The sequence below is a fragment of the Ambystoma mexicanum genome, chromosome 8 (assembly GCF_040938575.1).
Source record: "Ambystoma mexicanum isolate Mex_15411 chromosome 8, UKY_AmexF1_1, whole genome shotgun sequence".
NCBI lineage: Eukaryota > Metazoa > Chordata > Amphibia > Caudata > Ambystomatidae > Ambystoma > Ambystoma mexicanum.
Genome location: NC_090929.1, coordinates 1,690,128,260 through 1,690,150,885, shown reverse-complemented (window position 1 = coordinate 1,690,150,885; position 22,626 = coordinate 1,690,128,260). Strand labels below are relative to the sequence as shown.

The following is a 22,626-nucleotide window of genomic DNA, read 5'->3' as shown; positions in this document are numbered from 1 at the left end:
GATTGTTCCATGGGCGCGTGGTGTGTTGACATTGTGATGTGATGTGTGGGGTCAAAAGTTTGGCTGGGCTCATCTGTCCCACATATTAATGGTTGATACATCAATATCCTGTTTCTATCACATTTGCCCTGTTGCCACACATTCCCATCCATTCATTCGCTTAATCATTTCGTCCGGCAGCAAGGCCAGTAGGTTGCACATGTAAAAACAAGGCACGATTCTCCATTACTGAACATCAATTATATGTTGCTATCAAGGATATCATTTTCATGTCCTAACATTTTTGAATACTGGGTTTGGGGTATTTGTTTGATATTGACAAGGGGAGGCTGGAGTATATGGTTGCTGTGACTGGGTTACAAGAAATACTTTTCATCTTAGACTTGTCCTTCCTTGGAGGGGTTTCAATGACTAGGTGTCTAAACAACATAATTCAGTATTTGGCCTGGGGTGTTTAGGGATGGGCTTAGCCCCCCCCCCCTTTCATAGCTGTTAGTCTCACGCAGCATGATGGCTGGAGTCTTTTATATTTACACGTAATGGGTTACCACCTCATATGCATTTTACCCTTATTTGGGAGAAATACACATATAGCATCGTTCACTCTTCATACAATTTGAGCAATATCATAACACTAAGACAGGGGGTGGTGAGAGAGGGACACCTGACACTTAATCACACGACATGAATAGCTAAGTATGACGGACGGTTCACATGGCATTGTCTAACGATATGCAGGCAATTACATTCTACATTATCAACGGTGAAGTAGCATTGTGCGAGCTTGCATGGATCTAAGGTCTGTTTACTTGTTATGTGAGTACAATTAATCGTGTATGTATTTCAGTGTTATATGTCAGCATACACTCTACCATCACTATAACATAATAGCATAAGAACTTCTGATAACACACGCATATGTATTTACACTGCTTTGCCCATCAACTGGCTTAAGGTGTCAGCGGGTTTATATGAACTCTTCACACAATGAGAGGGCCTCCTTTTGCACATACAAGTCGGAAGGGAAAACACATTTACTGATTTAAGGGTCTCTTCTGTTGTTGACTCTGCTCTCGAGTACACGGAGATTAGGTTTCTATGGCTCAGGTCTGAGGTGTGTAAGGCAGGTTTACGCAGACAGATGGCCCTGACCTTCGCTCTCTCCCCCTGCGCTTCCTCTGAGTCAAATGGAGGGAGTTTGGACGGCAAGTGATACAGTGTGGATATTTTTGCATTTCTGCTGTCAGCCTTCTCATGGGAACCAGGCAGTTGTGTGGATGGCAGAGAGGAGGTGGCAGTGACGGGCTGCAATGGCTGTGAGCTTAGCAGAGACGGTTGCAGGCTGGGGTGAAATCTGGATGGCACTCTTGCTTGTTTGTAAGATGGAGTCTGTATGTTAAAAAATGGAGTCCTGATTTTTCTATACAAAGGTATAGATGGGGATATGGCAGCGGCCATGAATGTATCTGTACGAAAGGGGTGATAGTTCCCTGAGGTGTTCCTGCATGAATGCTCCAAGTCCGGTGCCCTGGACTCGAAGCAGCCACGACTGGGCCCATCTAGGAAGCATGGGAATAAGGGGGGGTCCTTGAATGTCCCCTCCTTCCACTCAATACTAGGATACCACTGTCCATTGTGTATCCTAGGTTGGCCTTCTTGCACTTCCCGAGCCTTCTCCTCAATCTTACCCTGTAAATTAAATTTGACCCAAAGAAAGATCAAGAAAATTCGATCACATTTTTTAGGTCAAATGTTTTTAGGTCAATTATGCTATTATGCTATTATTAGTGACCACAAAAAAGCCTGGCACCTGTACGCTGCCCCTGTCTCCTCACACTAGGATACATTAAGGGGCTGTGCAACCCAAAGCATCCTCTCTGCCTCCCAAGGAACAATGTGCACGCTTTAACTAAGATAGATATAGAGAAACACAGTGCTGTGCACTTTATTTGATGTTGGAGAAGGTCAGTTACAGGGTAGCTTACACTTTACTAGTATTTCCCATGATAGAGGAGTAATGTATGCATAGGAGTAGCAGCCCCAAGTGGCCCCTCGATATGTCCTGAAGAGCAGAGTCTTGGGTTATACCTAAAATGCCGGCACAGTCCCGATCGTGACTGGGAAAGTGTTCCAGCAGGCTGGGGCATAGCAAGAGAAGACCTGCTTCCTGGTTATCTCTTGGCATGCCAGTTTAATCTTAAGCCTTGAAAAGGTCGGGCTCATAGAGGGGCATGGCCCCCCTGAATCCAGGAGTTCTGACGAGGTAGGCAGGTGTTCGGGCAGCAGTTGCATTATATGTGGTAGTTTTGAAGAGTAGCCAGCTGGGATAGGTAGTCAGCGTCATTCTCTTAGGATGGGGCGATGTGCTCACTTGTCTTAGTTCGCATTTTGAGACCTACAGCAGCAGGTTGAATGGCATGAACAGGGGAAAAGTGTCTGGCCAGTAGGCTGGCACAGAGGCTGTTCCCTCCATCGGGGTGTAAGATTACCATTGCGTTGATAGTAGCTCTGAAAGGAAGGGTGTTATCTTGCAGACGGGTGCTAGTTGATACCAGATGGTTTTGCTGATATGTTGTGGGAAGGAGAGATAGTTATCAATAATGAACCCTGCTAATTTGGACCATGGGGGCCACTGAGGTGTGGTTCCATCCAGGTGTGTGCCATTCAGCCACCCTTGGATGCCCTCCTGTTTAGATGATGGCCTACCAGGGCTAATCCCTTTTTTCAGTAGGACTGAGTTTCAGGTAGGAGCTTGTCATCCAGGCTTGGATGGAAGCAAGGCATTTCGTGAGAAGTGAAATGTCTTGAGTACAATTCAGATTGGTATAAATGACTATTGTCTGTGTATTGGTGAAGTGAGATATTTGGGTCATTGTGGTGTGAGCCAGGTGGTTCCATAAAGAGAATGATGATCACTGGGCAGAGTATTAATCCATGTGATACTCCATATGTACCTGGGAAACAGTCAGATTTGACGTTAGCCATCTGGACCGGTTAGCATCTAACTGAGAGGTAGAAGGGTTAACCAGTTAAGGACTGTGTCTGCGAATACCGTTCTGTCAGCAGGCCTGTCACTGCGATGTGGTTAACCCTGTGAATTACGGCAGAGAGGTCAAGGAGGACCAAGAGACCGTGGTCAGCTTTATCCATGATTTGAAGAGCATCCTCTCTGGCCTGGATGAAGGCAGTTTCCAAGCTGCAGCTGGGTCTAAGTCTAGATTGTGATATGACATGCTGTGAAGGTAATGCAAGCAGCTCACCATCTTTGCTCCTCGCCCATACATGAACAAAGTGATGGCATTGTTTGACGTAATTATTATTACATTTTAATTAATGCATTTAAGAGTTGTAACTGTTACATGTTTCTTTTTTTACCCTACCAGGTACAGCCACCCCACCACCAAAGCCAACTAGTAAGTGACGTCTCCTCGTAATTCATTTCTACATTAAAGAGTCCAACTTCTTCTTGACAGTCAATGCGCTTACTAATCGTCTCCCACCCATCAGCTCTCAAGCCTTGTGCCAAGCAATACAAGCTCAGGTGTGCCTACAGAGCTAACCAGCCCATGGTGACTAAACCACTAATAAAGATACCCCCTGGGGATGTCTGAGGCAATCGCAAACAAACTGGAGGCAAATATATTGTCTAGAACAGCAGTTAACATGGGAGCCTCATTATGGGTCTGGCGGTAACCCTCTTGGTGCTACTCTATGGGATTGGGGATTCGGAAGCGCTGGTAAAGTGGTTAATGGTTCCGGTGCTTCCATGAAGGGTCTGCCTACAAGGGCTGCTGAGCGCGGCAGGGTCAGACCTGTCTGGCGTAGCGGCCACGGAAGGCAAACACGTAGTTTGCTGGTCCGGAAACAGGGGTGCCGGTGAGCTTACCGCCCCCCCTTGTGTCCGGACTGGCAAACTTGTAATGAGGCCCCATATCTGGCCTGGCAGAGCTTGGCATAAGGCTCTGCCTCTAATCTGCCATTTTTGATCAATTGGTGATTCTATTTTTTGTCCATCTTATTCTTTCAGTTTGATGAATCAGATAAATAGTGATGCTAAGTGTTTTTCTTTTACCCCCAACAGCTACGCCCACCACACCACGCAAGCCAGCTGGTAAGTGTAGTTATTGTGCGTACAGATAAAGAAAGAACAAAGCTAGTGTGTACCCAGAACACACAGTGCCACTTCTGAAACCTACCTGCTTGCCAGGTGGCAAGGGCTTAGTCTGCATGCGACAGCGGGTGCAAGTCCCAGTGTCTTCCTGAAAAATTCCACCTTCATTCCAGATGTGGTCTGGAAGCGCCCAGAAGCTTCTCTTCTGGAAGACTCTCTTCCTAAGCTATTGACCCCAACTAATCCTTCCTGGGAGTTCCTTTTACACTCTCTTTATCTGATGAATAGAAAGGCGGAGCTGAGTTCCATGCCTGTTTTTTACCATCTGTGTCATTTTGCATCTGATTTTCTAGATGGAGCAGGAACTCAGCCCTGCGTGTCTGCTTGCAGGAAAACTGCCTTCATCTCCACCTGCTTCTAATGTGGATGCGGGTGGAGTAGCTTGACATTCTACCAGTGTAAAAAGCAGGGCAATCTGTGGGGGCTTGTGGTAATGCCAGCTGCCACACAACAAAACGCCTGACATTACCGCCTGGACACAGGCTGAGGAGGGAAAAGACATGGGATCCCGGGATATGGCCTTTCTTCTGCCTTGACCAAAACCAATCTCAGAATCCATCGGACTTGACCACGGGCGCAGTCATTCCGGGGGACTATAAGAAGCTCAAGGAGCCAGTGAGTGTTACAGCCATCTCTTTTCCTTACATGGACTGGAATGGGGTGATCTGGTGTTGCCTTTCCAAAAGGAATTCCATGTTCAGCTCCTCTTACACCAAGACTCTTGTGCAACAGGACTTGCAGAAAAGAGACCTCATCGCTCCATGCTGTCCCCCCGGCTACCTTACTCGGCAGCTTCTCTGGAGGATGCCCCCTTACCCCCTGGAACACCAGCTCCCTATCACCCAGCTAGACCTCCACTCCATCGTCCACTTGTCCTCCTCTCCGTTCTATTTCCCCATACTCGCCTTGGCTCGCCCGTTCCCCTTCACACTTGCACTGGCTTAAAAGCAATATCCTTGTTCCCCGATTGTTGTAACCATCCTATAAAGAGAATAAAAGTGAGACCTACTGGGTGGTTTCCAGTTGCACTGCTGATCTGCTGTGACCAATAGTCAGAAGTCAGGGCAACCAGCTGCACCAGTATTAGAATGTGTCTGGTATGTACGCAGAGTCATCTCTCGTGGCTATGCCATACATACTGACCGCGTGTGGCATGAAGGACGAGGTGCAAAAGCAATCTACTGACCCCCATACTGCTTTGTTGGTTACCCCCATTGTTGACAGACCTGAGGGAGGCAGCATGCAATAAGCCAGGGTAAGCCTGAGGCTGGGGAGGGAAGGCTGCCATTTTCAAGTTTTCTCTCCTCTTTTGCCTAAGTGGAGCAAATATCCAGGCACTAGCACTCAGTCTATTCACATGCCAAGCAAAAGTGAATTTAACTGTTTAGTGTTGGGATTTACATGATGTCAGGGCTTCAAACTGAGAAATATTTAAATCTAAGTAAACGTAGATGTGATTGCAGCAGAGATGGAAGCATGGGGAATGAGGATGAAGTGGTGACTGCCTCGCCCTCCCTCCCCCCTCCTGCCTATGAAATACTGATGGCTTGCTAAATTTGAGTACCCATTAAAGCCAAACTTGGTGGGAACAGGACGCCATGATCTGTGAAATGATGAGTGGGTAAAGTTCTGATCACTACATGAGCTGAAGTAGTTAGAAGTGGATCCAAGGGCACAGTGGTTTGTATGTCTGAATCATCACTTTGCCAGGTGCTATTGAATACATACCTTCAAGACAAATGAAACAGATTTGGCAATATCAAATATGGACACATCGAAAGAGGCCTTAGTCCAGTGAGTTTGACCATTTTCCTTTTCTTTAGTCCCTTTAGTCTTTCAGTGCCCTGGTGAAACCAGTAATAATAAGTCTGGCTGAAACTAGTCAGCTAGAAAACACAAGTGTCTTAGAAGCCGTACTTGAATAACACAGATGCAAAGTTTTTAGGTATGAAGCAGGAGGCTGTGAAATTAAATGGAGTTAGTTGCCCAGTTGGCTAAATTTTTGACATGTGATGTTGTTTTCCAGCACTCAGACTTTTTTTCTGTGAAAAGGTGAATATAGACAAGGAAGGGCTTTTTCAGTGAATAGTGTAATTTACTTTGATATTGGTTTGTGTCCTGGTCTTCTTTGGGATACATAGGATGAAGGTCTGTGGCTAGCCCTGCAATGGAGAGGGCATAAGGGGTTTCACAGTATTCACTGGGGGCATAATGAATGCAGTTTACTTTGATTGGTGTTTAGCGTTGTACCCTTTCTACTGCTCGTGGACCCAGGGGTAGTTACTATAGAGACTGTTTCAAGATAGTGAGGACCTTGTTGAAGTCAATCACTTGAACAGGCTGTCATCACCAGCTTTTAGCAATAACGTATGCACTGGCTAAGTGTAGTATCCCTGCATTAACCAGGTGTAGTATCCCTGCATTAACCAGGTGAGGCTCAATATGATTTGAGGAGTCTGTATTTATTCACGACCCAGCGCTCCCTCCGCATCTACCTTCCAACTCTTCAACCGCCCCCAGTTTCCCCACTCACGCCCTCCCCATTCTACTCCATTCCAATCCAAACATTCCAATCACCCGCACACCGAATGGAGCGCCAGACAAACAAAAGTAACAGCAATTTAACAAGAAAGATACAACACCCCCTCCTTTACAACATGACAACAATAAGAACCAACAACCTATTTACAACAACCACAAAAAACAAATCTAAAAACAAACTAGAATATTTCAACTAAATTATCATAAATTCATGACGGGTCTTCCATTTGAATGTTTTTCAGTTCATGACATAATCCTTTGACCATGCTGGAAGTTTCCTAATCCTGCCCTTAAATATACCCATCCTTTCATTCACATTATCCACTTCCATTCCCTTGAACACATTACCGCTCTCCTCTTCTCAAACTTCCTAGTCTTTCACCTTCTTCTTCAAATAACTCAATAGCATTCCTCTCTTTCCTCAGCTCTCACAGTCTCTCCTTGCCATCTCCACTTACTTATTCGATCCAAATTTCATATATAACCATCCAGGACCATGACTGCATTTTTGAATACTTCTTTGACTCTGACCAGCTTGGAGTACTTCGACTTTCTCACCATCCTCCCCTTCCTTATTCTCACGAAATCACCCATTACAACTTTCATGATACTGGTCTCCTTGTGACCCACACTCTTATTGTTATCAATCTTCAACCTCCTATGATTCACCCACACCAGATTCAATACTGTAATTGGTACTCTACCTTTCATCAACTCGAACGGTGAATTACCAGAACCACCTCTAACTGATGTTCTGCAACTCCACAATTTCTCTTCCAAGGCCCTTTCCACTTGCATATTGTTCCTCAAAGCTTGTTGAAAAGTCTCCACAATTATCCTGTTACACCTCTCCGCCAATCCATTGGTTTGGGGATGATAATTGGCAGAAAACCTCCATTTAATACCCACCAGTCTGGCAAATTCAGTCATCTCTCTGCTCTTGAACGAACTGCATGCCATTATCACTGATTATCACCTTAGGATATCCCTCTCTTCTGAACACCTGCTGCATGAATCTATTAATCTTATGAGTGTCTATTCTATTTACCAATTTAATTTCCATCCACCTAGACCAATAATCCACCATGACAATCAAGAACTTCCTTTCACTGCATAATTATCATAAGGAGGACTTACAATTTCAATACCAATCTGCTCCCATGGCTGTTCAAGCTTATGCGTCTTAATAGGTGCTGTTTTCAACACCTTGCAACTCTTATCACAATTTTGGCCTGGCCAACAACACCTCAAAAACCTTACCACCACGAGGTCAACTCAAGGCCATCAATACATGGAGCAAACATTTTGTTTAGTGCCTGAGGAACCCGGATGTCCTAGATGGGCTTTCTCTATCAATCTTTCTCGCAGACTCTGGGGCGGTATCAATTTATCTCCCCTCAACAATAAATCATCTTCTAAGGAACATTCATCCATAACTTCCCGAAATTGAAGACAATCTTCATCTACTAGTCTTTTATCAGGCCAACCATTTCTGGTATATTCAATGAGTTTACATAACACTTCATCTCCTTGGATTTCCTGAACCCATTTCTCTCTCGAGGTGACTTCCACAACCACAGCTACACCTTCCACTTCTTCCCTCTGTTCTACCTCCTCCATGTCCAACGGCAATCTCGAAAGAAAATCAGCTACCTGATTTTTTTCTCCAGAACATATCTCACTTCAAAATGATAATCCTGTAGTTTTAAACTCAAGTTAGCTATCCTGGGGGATGCCCTACACATTCCTTGCACTGACAAAACTTCCACCAATGGTTTATGATCAGTACAAACCACAAACTTGCCTCCCCAAATATACTTTCTAAAATAATTCACTGCCCATACACAAGCTAGCATTTCTCTCTCAATGACAGAATACCTTCTCTCTATCTCTGTTATTACTCATCGACGGATGACATATGACCTTCTCACATCCACTTTCAGAAATTTGCAAAAGAACTGCCCCTAAACCAAATCCACTGGCATCCACCATCAATTTGGTTTGCCTACCAAAGATGAATCCACCTAACTCAATCGATTCACACATGCTTTTCCTAATGCACTCTGCTGACTTCTCACACTCAGTATCCCATTCGAACATGATGTCCTTTTTAAGTAACCTTCTCATGGGTTCTGTTATGCTGGCAAAAGTCTGTACAAACATGTTATAGTACTCACAAAGACCTAAAAATGATCCGATATCTTCTTTAATCTTGGCATCCGGTGCCCCTTTGATAACCTTCATGTCCTCTACTTTAGGCCTATACCCTTTTCCACTAGCCATATGTCCCAAATATTCAACTTCTGCATTTTTAAATGTACATTTGATTCGCTCTACTTTCAATCCCTTTTCGCTCAATCTGGACAAAACATTCTGTAACCTCTCATCATGTTCACATTCCCCTCTTCCAAACACAATGATATCATCTTGGTAAACCAATGTGCCTTTAACCCCTTTAAGTACTTGGGTCATGACCCTTTAGAACACTGCGGCCGCAGAGACTAGACCAAATGGCATCCTTTTGTGCCAGTACAACCCAAATGACGTGATGAACGCAGTGAGGTCTCTACAGTCTTCAGTAAGGCTAATTTGATGATATGCATTTGATAAGTCTAAAGTAGTAAATGTATCTGCTCCCTCGACACAATTCCACATTTCCGAGATGATGGGCAGGGCATATACGTCCACTACAATGTTTTTATTCACATCTCTCATGTCCACACAAATCCTCAATTTGCCGTTCTTTTTCACTGATACTACAATTGGGCTTATCCATTGAGAAGACTCAATTCTCTCTTTAGAGTCTGTTCAATTTTTGTTCGACTTTATCCACCAAAGCGAAAATTATAGGTCTAGTCTTGTTGTGTGTTACAGGTCTTGCTCCTTGCTTCATCACTTTCCTGTGAGCATAAGTCTTTAATAACCCCAATCACTCTTGAAATACATCACTGGAGTATTATTTTACATTCCTCTTTACTTCAGTATTGCTGCTTTTTACCAACAACACTGGTTCCTTTTCACACGGATGTAATCTTATTCGCAACGCTGCTTGATCCCTCCAACCAAGCACATTCACGTCCTTTTTCAACACATAAATCTTGACTTTTGCTTGGCGATCTCTGAATTGGACGATGCTCTTATATGATATGGATTTTCAACCCTTCAAATCATCCAGGATTTTTGACATCTGGTGAAAACATCTTTGCTTTCAGTCCTTCCTTCAACAATCTTTCCCATGTGCTGTTCGTTTTTATGGTGTACGGTGAGCAACAGTCCACCATTACTCAGGGCTTCGAATTCTCCAATATTATATCACATCGTGGACAGTTCAATTCTTTTCCAGGTGGTTCACGAACTACTAACCATGTCTTCCTTTTCTCTTTTACTTTTGACTACACTTACGGAGGCGTGCTCTCCTGTTTCTTGTGCAGGCTTGATTATGCTTTGTCCAACACTCTGAGCTTGGACTGTCTCCAACTTTTTATTCTTCATCTCTTTTGAGCATAGTTGTGTATGTTCTCCTCTTTTAGCTATGGCTATAGCTTCCGGCAATGTGGGATTACCCACCATCCTCAACCTGTCTTGTATCAATGAATCTGTGGTGTGTATTATTATTTGATCTCTAATTAGCTCGTCCACTGTGATACCTGTGCCGAATCCGCACGTCTGAGCACATTTTCTTAGAGCTAACACACATTACTCAATTGACTCTTCTTCCTTTTATACCCTTGTATGAAAATGTTATCTGTTAATTGCTACATTCACTTCTGGAGCATAGTAGTTGTCCACTTTCCTTAATACTCTCTCATACACATCTATACCACTTGCTTCATCTCCTGATAACTCGGGCAACTCTCTATACTTCCTCTGTCCTTCAAGGCTCAATGGTTGTAACAGCAGCAACATTTTCTTTTGTGGTGATAATCCATCTTGCTCCACAGTTTTTATGTAATTCTTCCAGTACTCCCTTCATTCTGGCCACACTACACTTGGTTGCCCTGGGTTTGGCAAAACACTTGCTGGTGTATGTACTGATATCCCTTGCGTTTTCTATGGGCCACGTTAGAAGCAAATGAGAACAAAAAAAAGGAAACAAAAATATTTATTTTTTTAATGTACTGTGAGGAGGAAGAACTTGACCTATGAAGATCATTGCCTGACTTATGTTGAAACTCCAAGATGGCATCACGTTATTTGATGCGTTTAGGTCCTTTCATCTAATACATGCTCAATACAACTTTCTCCTTACTCTTCCGTTGCCAGCGCACGCGCGCACAACTTTTTAATGCTTTCAACTTATGAATCTTCTCCCTTTTGTAAACGCTGCTGCTGCTTTACTTACTTATGGATACACCGAGTATCTACCGATTAGTAATTAGTGGATCTGCACAGAGGAAGCTTTTTCCATCCAGAGCTGCTTTTGCTCTCGCTTTGCACATGGGTTCTTGCTGGGCCCTGCTCGTTGCCACTGTAGTATCCCCACATTAACCAGGTGAGGCTCAGTATGATTTGAGGAGTCTTTATTCATGACCCAGCGCACCCTCCGCATCCACCTTCCAACTCCTCAACCGCCCCAGTCTCCTCACGCACGCCTGCTCCATTCTACTCTATTCCAATCCAAACATTCCAATCACTCGCACACCGAAGGGAGCGCCAGACAAACATAAATAACAGCAATTTAACAAGGAAGATGCAACACTTAGCACCTCTCTTCTGGTAAAAGGTGAAAGCATGTGAATGTGAGAAAGCAAGAGTGTCTATTTACTAGCTCAGACACAACAGCTCCATCAATACATTTAGAAATCTTTATTAAAAAATACATCAGCACTCGAAGGGTAGATATTTACTATGCTTTAACAACTATTAGTTATTTTTTTAAAATCTTTTTATTTTATTTTGTGTATTGATCAAATTTGATTTTTACAAAAGAAGTTACAAATCAACTGTTCTCTAAAGGTCTTTCCATATCTTAGAATAGGAAGAAGAAAAGGTTTGCGAAAAGTGTGAAGAGTTCAGACAAAGTTCTGAAGAAAATCAAACACAGTTCAGGCACTCGGGTGTGTTGGCTGTGGACCCTGATTTATTAGAAGGAGAGACTTTTCTATGTGTTGCAAAAGTTTGTAGGTGGCTACCAGCCATGAGGTTTTGTCTCCCATCATCATGCAAGACCAACATAGGTCTTCGTCCCTTAATACAAAGACTGAAAATAGATGTTTCATGTAGTAAGCTCTCATAGTTGAAGTACCTGAACAAGAAAGAAGGAGATGACGGATCGACTCCACCAAGTCTGGTGAGTCGCAAAATCTGCATCCTATGACGGTCGCTTGCCCTCGAAAAGTCAGGATTTCATTTGTGTGTAATAAGTTGAACCTTGCTCTCAGTAGTAGGTTGCTTGCCTGTTTTGATGGAAACTGCTTTAAGAATGGTTGAGTCTCGTTCAGTTTCCTATTTTGCAGTAGATGACGCATTAATTTGTTTGCTGCAGCTAGTTCACCTGTCACAATCCAATCAAGCTCCTTGATCTTATTCAGAACTTTGACCAGATTTGTTTTAAGAGTTTCTTCGTCCATCCCCACCTCTTGCAGAGTTTCCAGGTTTTGTTTTGTCCACTGGTTCAGCATCTTACATCTTGCTCCCGAAATTTCTTGTAAGATAAAGGTTGTAAGTTGAGGGTCATTCCGAGAGATGGCATTTCCGGAACTGCATCAGGGTATTGCATTTAACAGTAGCCGCAAGTGATAGGAGGCTTAGTTCTTTCCTGATACAGGCGATCACAGTGCTGTTTGGCAGGCCCAACACCTATCTCCAGAATTTGGCCTCCAATCTAGGCCACAGTGTCTTCGGGATGTTTGGCATCACCTTGGCCCCGTAGGTCAATGATGGCACTTCTTTCATCTTATAGAAGTTTAAGACAGGGATCAATGAGAATCGGCTAAATTTTATATCGATGGCGCATCCTTGTGCCGCTAGTTTTCCTGTTTTTACGTTCAGGAACTTCTGCATTGCTTGCTCGTTTTTTGTATTGTCCAGTGTTACTCCAAGGTATTTAAACTTGCATACTTTTTCAATTGCTTTCCCATCCAGGCTCAGTGTGATGTTTTCCTTCCTTTTCATGCCTTTCGACAGAATCATAAATTTAGTTTTGTCTTTGTTGATCTCCAAGTTGTTTGTTGAGATGTAATTCTGAAGGCTGCTGAGCTGGTGTTGCAAACCTATTGATGTATAGTCGAGGAGAATCAGATCGTCGGCCTATAAGAGTCTATTGATGGGAGTTCTACCCATCTTGGGAGGAAAACAACATACCTCTATCTCTGTGTCTTTGATGTCTCCTATAAATGCCAAAAACAGTGCCGGTGCCAACAGGCACCCCTGCTTAACTCCTCTATAGGTGAAGATTTATGATGATAGTGAGCCTTGTTGGTCCAGTCGCACCCGTATGTTAGTGCCTGAGTATAAGGCTCTGATAGGTGCCAGTATTGAGGCGGGACAGTTCCATCTCTCTAGTTTGTTCCAGAGCAGTGACCTGTCTACACGGTTGAATGCTTGTGTAAGGTCCACAAAGACAATTAGTATTCGCGGGCCCCCCTCAAGGACTTTGTTTTTTAAGATGTTTAGCTTCAAGATGTTGGCTGCTGTTCCTGTGTTTTTCTTAAACCCTGTTTGCAGGAAGTCCTCGCACGGTGCCCCTTTAGCCCAGACCTTGAAGTTGTTTAGAAGCATAGTTCCGAAAACCTTACCAATGCAGTCTAATAAGGCGATTGGCCTATAGTTGGCTGGATCGCTCTTGTTTCCTTTTTTGTAGAGCGGAACTACATTGGCCGTTTTCCATGATGGTGGGATCGATTTTAGCTCTGCACATCTGTGAAATATTTTGCTTGGACGATCTGCCCATTCTTCCGGGTGTGCCTTTAGGTCCATGTTTGTAATTCCATCGGGCCCAGGGGCCCTGGAGTTCTTAAGGGACTTAATCGTCCGGACGATCTCGGCTATGTTGTCAAGGCAAACCCACTCAACCTCAGTTGCAAATTGTTTCAAATAAAAAGTGGTCGCTGGGCACTGAAACAACGCACTGAAGAAGATTAGCCAGGTAGATTCACCTATGTTGTTTAGGATCGAAACTTCTTCTGACTGAGTAACTGAATTCAAGAGGGACCAAAATTCTCTGCTTTTATTCCTGCTTATGGCTCTTTGGATTGTTTCTGCATCATTTTGATATAGCGTCATTCGGTGGTTTCTGAGCCATGATTTGTACCTCTGCAGGGCTTCTTTGACAAGCGGGTTTGTCTTCACAGGACCCAAGGTTTTTGCTTCTCTTTTTATTTTCCTTAGTTCTTTTCTTTTTTCCACCAAGGCTATGTCTTATGCATGTTTTCGAGTACCTCCTCGGTTGGGTTTGGTCTGCTGCTTTTTGTAAATCGAGAGGAGCGGTAAATAGTCAGTCTGTCTTGCATTTTCTGAATGGTTTTGGGCCAGGTATTTAGACTTCACATCACTTATTGATTCAACTGACATTTTTAGTCTGGATCCCTGGTTGTTTGGCTACAGGTGCATAATGGGTCTTGTTGATATACCTAGCTTTGTTGGCCAAGAAACACATAATAAGTTGTGGTCACTAGCGTCTGAACGAATCACCTCAAATGTGGTTATTGTTTGTGCCAGCCTGCGTGTTGCAAAGATGTAGTCGATAGTTGCTACTGATGACTTTCGCTCCCACGTAGGCATGGTTTTTGCCTTTTGTAGCACCTCATCCATATTAAGGAGCTCACGTGATGTCATTAAATTAGACCAAGCTGTTCCTCTTGTATCCACCGCCGAAACCTTTTTAGCAGGCAACAAAGTTCCGGCTTTCTTTTTGCAAGTAGAATTAAGGACACCGCATCTGAGCACATGTGGAATTAGATGTACCGCTGTAGCTTCGTCTATGGCGTTTTCAACCATGTCCAGAAATTAGTTTGTTTCACTTGTTGCTGGATTCCAATAAATATTTATGACAACAATCGCTGTCTTTGTGTCCTTGTCATTGGCTTTTTCTAGATGTAACCAGTTTGCCTTGATCATCAGTAGAGCTTGGTTGCAGATTAAGACTTTCGCTGATGAAATTCCACAGCCATGACGTATAGCGGTCACGATTCCTGATGAAGGACGACCCATAGGGCCCTTTTTTGCTGGCGATAAAAATATTTTGTAGCCTTCTAGCGTCGGAGCTTCAGTCAACCAAGTCTCTCTGGCTCGTGGAGGATGCCCTGTTGTTGTGTTCTTCCGAGGCCTGCCTGTTGTTGTCGCAAGCTGGTTTAGCCCAACTGCGCCTTCCGTTTGATCGGGATCTTGAGATATTAGTTTTACAGTGTTCTGTTAACGATTCTGGGACTCTACTTATTTCGGTTTGTCTGACATGGTTCCTTTGTCTCTTCTCTCCTCTGTCATTACCGTGCCAGTTGTCCATGGAAGGGTAGGGTTGAGGAGTTTGCGCTATGCCACTCACTGAGGATGGCCCATTCGTTTTTATGGTTGATTCGGTCAGATCATAGCCCATTTTCAACAAGCTTCTAATTTCATTTCTTAGCTGTCGCTGTACTGTCGATGAACTTATGTATAAATGAGCTATTGCTTTCAGGTTCCTGTGGCTGGGGTCCACAATAAGTAGGCCCTCTGTTCTTATTCACTGAAGGTTCGGAATATAACTAAAAAGGGCTAAGACCGAATTTCGATTTAAGATGATGTCGTCGTTGTTTCCCTCTATTTGCTCCAACTTTAGAATCCATCTGGCTAAATCTTTTTTCTTTGTTATTTTGTTATAGATTGCTTTTTTGTGATATAGTGAGTGTAATTTGCGTTATGTGCGTTCTGATCGTTGGGTACCTCTCTGAGAGTTTTTCTTCTTTTAATGTGATCATGGTACTGCAAAGAAAGTTTGTCGGAGCTCTCTGGCGATTTTTTGAATTTTCCCTCCCATGTTGTCCCGGATCGGAATCTCTTGGATCCTTCTGCGACCTAATGCGTTCCACTTGATTGTTTGAAGTGTTCGCACTGGACCGACTCTCCTTTAGTTCACACTCTTCAGGGTCCCGTGAGTTATTTCTGTTTACTTGATTCCTTTGGTTATTCCTGGTCAGGTTGTTGATCTGACTTTCTTGGTCTTTCGATGGCCTTTTCTTGTTAACTGCCTTTTGTTCCGGGGAGTATGAGGCTTTCCTGAGTTCGTAATCTAACGTACCCCTTTGAGTCCTGTGTCGTACCCTGTCCGTCCTAGCAAGGCTTTACTTGGCCACCTCCTTTTTGATTCATTCGTTGTTGTTTCACGTGGGCCGTTAGTTTTTTCCTCATTTCTTTCGTTGCCCCGAGTCAGGCTGTCGGTCGACCTTTCTTGTACTTTCCGTGGTCGTTGGTCGTTTATTGCCCTCTGTACTGGGGACTGGGATTCGTCCGAGTGCACACTTATGTTCATCAACTCGTCCCTCTCCAGGAAGTCTTCAATTGTTTTCGGTGAATGAGACTCTGCTGAAATTATCCGCGGTGGAGTCGATACTTCTCGTACTCCTTTCTGTTGTTTTGGCTTGGATCCATTTACCGCTTCTCTTGGGCCTTTGTGTGGGACCTTTCGGGGGCGATTTGAAATGAAGACTGGTTCCAGTATCTTTGGGTTAGTGGGCTTGTCTGCTGTCACTGAGGGGAGCTTCTCGGGCCTTGAAGGTAGTTTCTCTTTAGAAGTCTGGGTTAAGTTAACTCTCAGTTTCTTTTGTAGCCACCAAATTGGGCCGAAGGTACTGTGCTGCCGACGTTTGTTTAAATAGTCGCTCTTGTGACTTTGATTGAGTCTTTCCCTTGTTTTCTTGGACCATAATATAGGCTTCCAGAAAAGTTGTCTTGCCGGACATTGTAGCCTGAATCGATGTATGATCCTTTAGGGCGTTGCTAATCCCTTCGTACAATTTCATGAAGGGAGCTAGTGCTATTGTTACATCCGACATTATCGATAACATGTCAGTTTTCTTTGATGGCGTCGCCCCTTGGTTTTGATCTAGGCTGTGACGATGTCTCCCTTTTGGTGGAGAATCCACCCAGAGCGAACTTGATGCTGGGCGTTGGGAACTAGTTCTTTGTGGTTCTAGTGAGTTTCTTCGACTGGCTGCCACGTTTAAAGGGTCCCAGAGGGCTGGTTGGTTATGGTCACTCTGGGAGATTGTATTTCTAAGCAGTGGGTTGTCGCTTCTACTAGGTCTGGTGTTCTGTGACGGCACGCTGGTAGTAGCTTGCCCTGTCTCACCCTGGTCAGTTGGTATGGCTGACCTTTCCGGTTGGGCTTCTGCTGGTATGCCCTGGCCTCCCGAAGACTGGGAATGAGTAGGCTTATCTTGCCTTGGCGCGCGTTCAGGCAGAGTGTCATCTTGAGGACTGCCAATGGTCCCTGTTTGTGCTGGCGTGTTTATGATCGTTAGGTCCTTTTAGAATGGGACTTGTACTCAGTTGCAGTTCTTCCAACACTCTCGGCTCTACTTGAGGTGAATGCAGCTCTATTGGACCTGTCATTCCTGTGGTAGGACCAGTGCTGTCTCTTGAGGGTTCCAGTATATTAGAGCTTTGAATATTTTTTTCCGTAACCTTCAGTGTAGGCCCTACAACATTTGAGATGAGCTCAGCCGAGTTTAAGGGGAGCCCCTCTAATAGACGCTGCTTGGACACTGGTAAGCAGTCATTCAAAGCCTCCAAGATTTCTATATCCGTTAGTTCCTCTCTATTTCTATTTTTCACCTGGGGTCTGAGGTTGAAGACGTTCCTTAGGTTACTCCCATTTCCCCCTTGTAGTTTTGTTTTTTTGTTTCCAGACACTGTTTGAATTCTTAATGTGTGGCTCTGGTTGCAGGGCTTGCTTTCCTTTATTGCCCCTTTGCAAAGTTTAAGCATGCTGTTGTTGATGGGGGCATCAGGCTTTATTAAGTCTGCATTTCTTTGTCTTTTTTTGGAATTCAATGTAATGTTTTCTATGTATGAGGGCGAATCTTCTAAGTTATTCTCCAAGTTAAGCAAGCCTTGGGCAGAGTGCAGACTCTGCTGTATGTCTTGTGGCTCAGGTGCTATCTGGATCAGTGCCTCAACAGTTAATGTTTTGCTCGGGGGCGGGGCCTCGTTCTCCCCCGAGCGAGTCGCCGCTGGCTGGGCGAGCCGCACTCCATCCGGCCCGGTATCTTCTACAACACTCGTCTGGGACCGTGCCCCAAAAGGCTCCCACCTCTCCCTCAGGCCACAGGAGACCGAAGGAGCCCCCACCAGGCCCCTGGGCCGCTCTCCCATTGGGGCCACCGGCTCCTCCACGAGCCCGCTCAATGAGCCAGCGGGTCCACTAGAAGCCCCTCCCGTCTGGGCCTCCACCAACGCTTCAGATGGCAGCCCCCCTCCGGGGATCGATGTCGGAGAGCTAGAGGGCGGAAGACCCCGATCGGGTGCGGCATGGGAGGCGCAGTCTAAAGCGCCAGCTTGCACCTCCGCCAGGCCCTCCCGAGACTCTCTCGGCAAAACTCCACAGGTTAGTGGTGGTGAGCAGTTAATGTCATTAGCAGTTTGTGGGGGCATGATGTTACCTTTAGGAGAGGACTTTGGTGCGAGATTTACGCCTTTCTTTGATAGTATAGTTGTGTCAGGCCGTTTTTTCTCCGTTGTTGGCTTTAAGCGGGCACTTCGCAGCCGACACCCTTCCTCCTCGTCCGGGGTCTGAACAGTGGAAGAAGCGTCCATTGTGACTCATGCAGCCCGGCCAGCCCTGCCTGCCAGGACTGCAGGACTGTCACTCTCCGTCACTCCGTGGCCGCTCCGTAGTTGCAGGCGGTATTAGTACTGTGGGTCCACCAGCCAATACAGAGCTGGAAGACAGACTCCAGCAAGGGCAGCAGGGAGTAGAGTAGCAGGAGACAAACTGAGTAGAAGGAGCAGGACTGTCACTCTCCGTCACTCCACTATTAGTTATTCAGCCATTCAATATGTATATTTTGATTATAATTCATAAACAATTCAAACATAATAATGTCATTATATATATATAAAAAAAGACCTCACATAAACAAATAAAATAATCAGGTCAAATCAAACCTGTACAATACTCCTTCATGTTGGATCCATCGAAGTAAATTTGGGTTCTTTTATCCCATTGCTGCTTGTAAACATCGTGCCAAGGAGCAACAGGAATCGTTATCATCTACTGGCATGATATACACCTAAACTACTCTACATTGGCTACATTTTGAAATGATAGAGAGGATTGACATACTTCCTAGAGCGGAACAATAAGGCATGCATCTAGGATTCGGAAATACAATGGGCCTCATTACGACCCAGGCGTTAAGGGTTAACGCCGTCATTAACCCTTAACGCCTATTCTGATTTTAACGGCTGCTCTTAGCAGCCGTTAAAATCCATGGCGCTAACCTGCCATGATGCTAATTACGCCACCGTAATTTACGGTGGCGTAATTAGCGCCTTCCCCACTCCCATTATGCCCTATGGGGCAAAAATGGGAATGGGGAAGGGAAAATGGGAAATGGGGATTTACTGCCCCACTCACCTTGGAATGGGGCGGTAAATCCGCCATCCACCATGGTGTAAACATAGTTTACACCATGGTGGTAAAGTTGGCGCAATTAGCGCCTGGGTCGTAATGACCCCCAATGACATCTACGAAAATAGCAGACTTCTGATTGGTGCGCTAGAGTGAGAACGGAAGGTGATCAAAATGAAACAGGTAATTTCGTTTCCTTATCTGACAGATAAAAACACCTGACAGGTCAATTTTCTTCACTGCCTGACAAGTGCATGATGGGTAGAAATGCTCAAACGTTTGATACAGATGTTTTATAAGGGAAACATTGAGTTGCCTTCAGGGAATGCTCAATTCTTGGAAAGTTTATCTGAGAGAGTCTAATTATGGAAAGTGATCTGGTCGACCCAATAAACGATCTTAACCTACTCTATCCAACAGCACTTTTTATAAATCTTCTATGGAGCTAAAGCATTCTCTAGAATTAATCTCGTGAGCACAGACTTTTCGTTCGTCCGTATAGCAGGGGAGCCAAAGATTAGCTTCACCCAGTGGACCCAGCACGGTCTCCTACTAGAGGAGTTCATTGGCCGTTGAGCCTGTTACGCCAAAGGGGGTTCTTCCAAATCTCCATTCCAGCTTCTAAATGGAGGCCAACATTGTCACATCCCACACACCGCTGTCCTTGTACACTTCTCGAGCTCGCACAATCGCATCACCGCCAAATTAGCTGAACATCTCAATATCCCTACATTAGGTTGGGCTATCAATTCACCTACATGATGACTTTGTGATTTACACATATTATTTGAAGCAAGTTTCATGAAACTATTGACTCTGGTCAGGGAAATTTTGCCGTTGTGAAATTTCTGTGCTGGTGTTGTACGTTTGTGGTACACCTCATCTGTGATTTAGCAATATTTGCAGGAATGTGGTGCCAATTCATTATGATTGTGTAGCCAGTTACTAGCTGTAGGATATTTGACATTCTGACCAGGAGAACAATGTTTTCTGCATAAACCAAACATGGACTATGTCAACGCGCCACCCTAGAAACATCAGATAATGGTCAAGACCATGTAAGTAGAGTTTAAACAGTAAGGGCACCACCACAGAGCCCTGTCAAACCCTCCTGTCAATTCAGAAACAGTCTGTGTGTTGAAATGACGCACACATATTACATGGGTAGTAGCTGCAGTGTGTGCCTGCATTAGCAGACTTAAGAGTTGGTCGTGTACACCCAGATCAATCTAGCCGTCCATTACAAGGCCATAAGACCACCTCCACCTGGTAGATTTCATCCACATGTCCACGAGGCCAAGCAGGGGACAGTCTGCTTGGCCTCATGGTACCTGTCGAGTCATGATGAAATATGTAGGCGTTGCTCTACTCTGCTAACAAGTGGCCAGAGCTCCATCTGTGTGTTTGACAAAATGTTTTAGTGTTCACCCAACCAAGAGGTTTTTCATGAATAAATCCCAAAAGCTTTAGGGAGACATCACGCAAATATCTAGGTCTATAACATATCAAAGATGATCGGTCCAGTTTTAGAAAAAAGGGGATGATCGGGCCATCTGGTTGCAATTTGACTTCCTATCAAGGCATGCCAAAAAACGTTTTTTAGCAAGGGGGCTCAGAGATCAAGGGCGTGTTTATAGAGCGCCCCCAGAACCCTGTCTGATGCTGAAGCTTACAGGTTCCCCAACTCACCAAAGAAATCACATTTCCATCGTGTTATTGCCCAATGCAGCATCAACTGGATTATTAGAGGAGTCGTTGCTGGAGAGATGCCAAAAGTGTCCTGCATCTTTCTGAGAGTAACAAGAAGCAATTTGATTCCACACATGTTGTGCAGCCTTGTTCCTGGCCCTTGACCTCTGTCATATAAAGATCACTGACATTTATTTCCGTAGAATATGAGAACACGCTATTCTTAATAACTCATAACAGATCTCCAGAAACCAAGAACATTTGGAGTGAATGGATGAATTCATTGTATTTCAATAAGAGAAGCGTCAGCTGCATTACTGAAAGAATCACATGCCTCAACATCGTTACGCAAATCACCCTCTGCAGACAGGCACTCACACAGCAAACCTCTCGGGGCTACTCTGATGCCATATTCATTTAGAGCGGGTATTCGATGGACACCCCACCGTGGTACCCACTGACTTAATTCACGGTGATTGCGAAGTCATGTTTAGGTTCAAAGATAGCAGGTGGTGGTTGCTGTCTGGTCTTAAACATTACATTTGTCAAGGAACGAAACACAGGTGTCCGGGGACGCGTGAGTTGCAGAAAGTTGCCTTATTAATGCAACACCTATTGGTTCCTCATTGCCCTCTGCCTCCCAGCATGCAGCTTGCAGTGTGCTCACAGGTGTGTCTGCCTCTCCTCGCCTCTGGGCTAGGATCTGAAAGGGTAAAAAAAAAAGTGGACTGGATTGATGAGTCCACCCGGGATCCAGCCTTCCACACCACTATAATAATTATAATTGGTTATTTATAACACGCTCAATACCCAGGGGTTTCTAAGCGTGGTCCCGGGGATCGCACCTGTGTTACTTCGCGTCATCTTGCTTCCAAGGCGACGCATTGCCCCTGAACTATCCTCCCGAGATGTTCAGGGCCGAGGGAGAGAATAGGAGGTTCTTTGCACCCCTTCCTCTTGCACATTGTTTCAACACACCTACAACAACTCTATTAACAAGGTGTCCTGCAAGACTTCAAAGCTAGACAAAACGTGGCAGCCAAAGTCCTACTGGCATCGTACTTGACAGTGTTGAGATGTTGCACAACTGCACATCTGTTGTGAAATCATGAAGACCACCCACCCCTGGCGAAACAGCCCCTCCCTCCAGGGCAACCGGCAGCACTAACAAGCCATGGAAGTGGCGAGAATTGGGATTTAAACACAAAATATAGAGTGTAGGTTCCTTTTCCTTTTCTCTTTGGGTTTTGAATTATAGCTGCTTGATATTCCAGTTATATTTCCTTTTAAGAATACATTATTTCTTGATGTATGGTGGGGAAGTGTCCAGTTGAGGGTTCAGTCCAGCACCTTTTCTTAGCCGAACGCATAAAGACCTTTTTGAGTTGACCAGGGTTTTGAGGTCCTACGCACTCCAGGAATGTATCCTCTATTTTTTTTTGCTTTATTTATTTATACAGAAATACAATAGAACAAACAACATCATAACCATCTGAAAAGCAAATTGAATCAGAGTATTTTGCAAAATTACAGAACATATGAACAGCACATAAAAACAAATTAAACAACTAGTAAACCTCAAGAAATATTCCCCAAATTTTATCAAAAAGGTACATATTTTTCTTTGCTTCCTGAAAATGCAAATCTCCAAAGTTGCAAGGGAATGCATTTCTAAAAC

The 22,626-nt window shown here is 44.5% G+C and overlaps 1 protein-coding gene across 1 annotated transcript in view; it reads left to right on the top strand.

The window, feature by feature from the left end:
* LOC138473331 (salivary glue protein Sgs-3-like) overlaps positions 1-22,626 on the top strand; it is a 283,493-nt gene that overhangs the window by 242,831 nt on the left and 18,036 nt on the right. The window contains exons 14-15 of the mRNA XM_069611998.1: positions 3,384-3,413; positions 4,082-4,111. Coding sequence (XP_069468099.1) covers positions 3,384-3,413; positions 4,082-4,111 — 60 coding nt within the window. The remainder of the gene's footprint in view (positions 1-3,383; positions 3,414-4,081; positions 4,112-22,626) is intronic.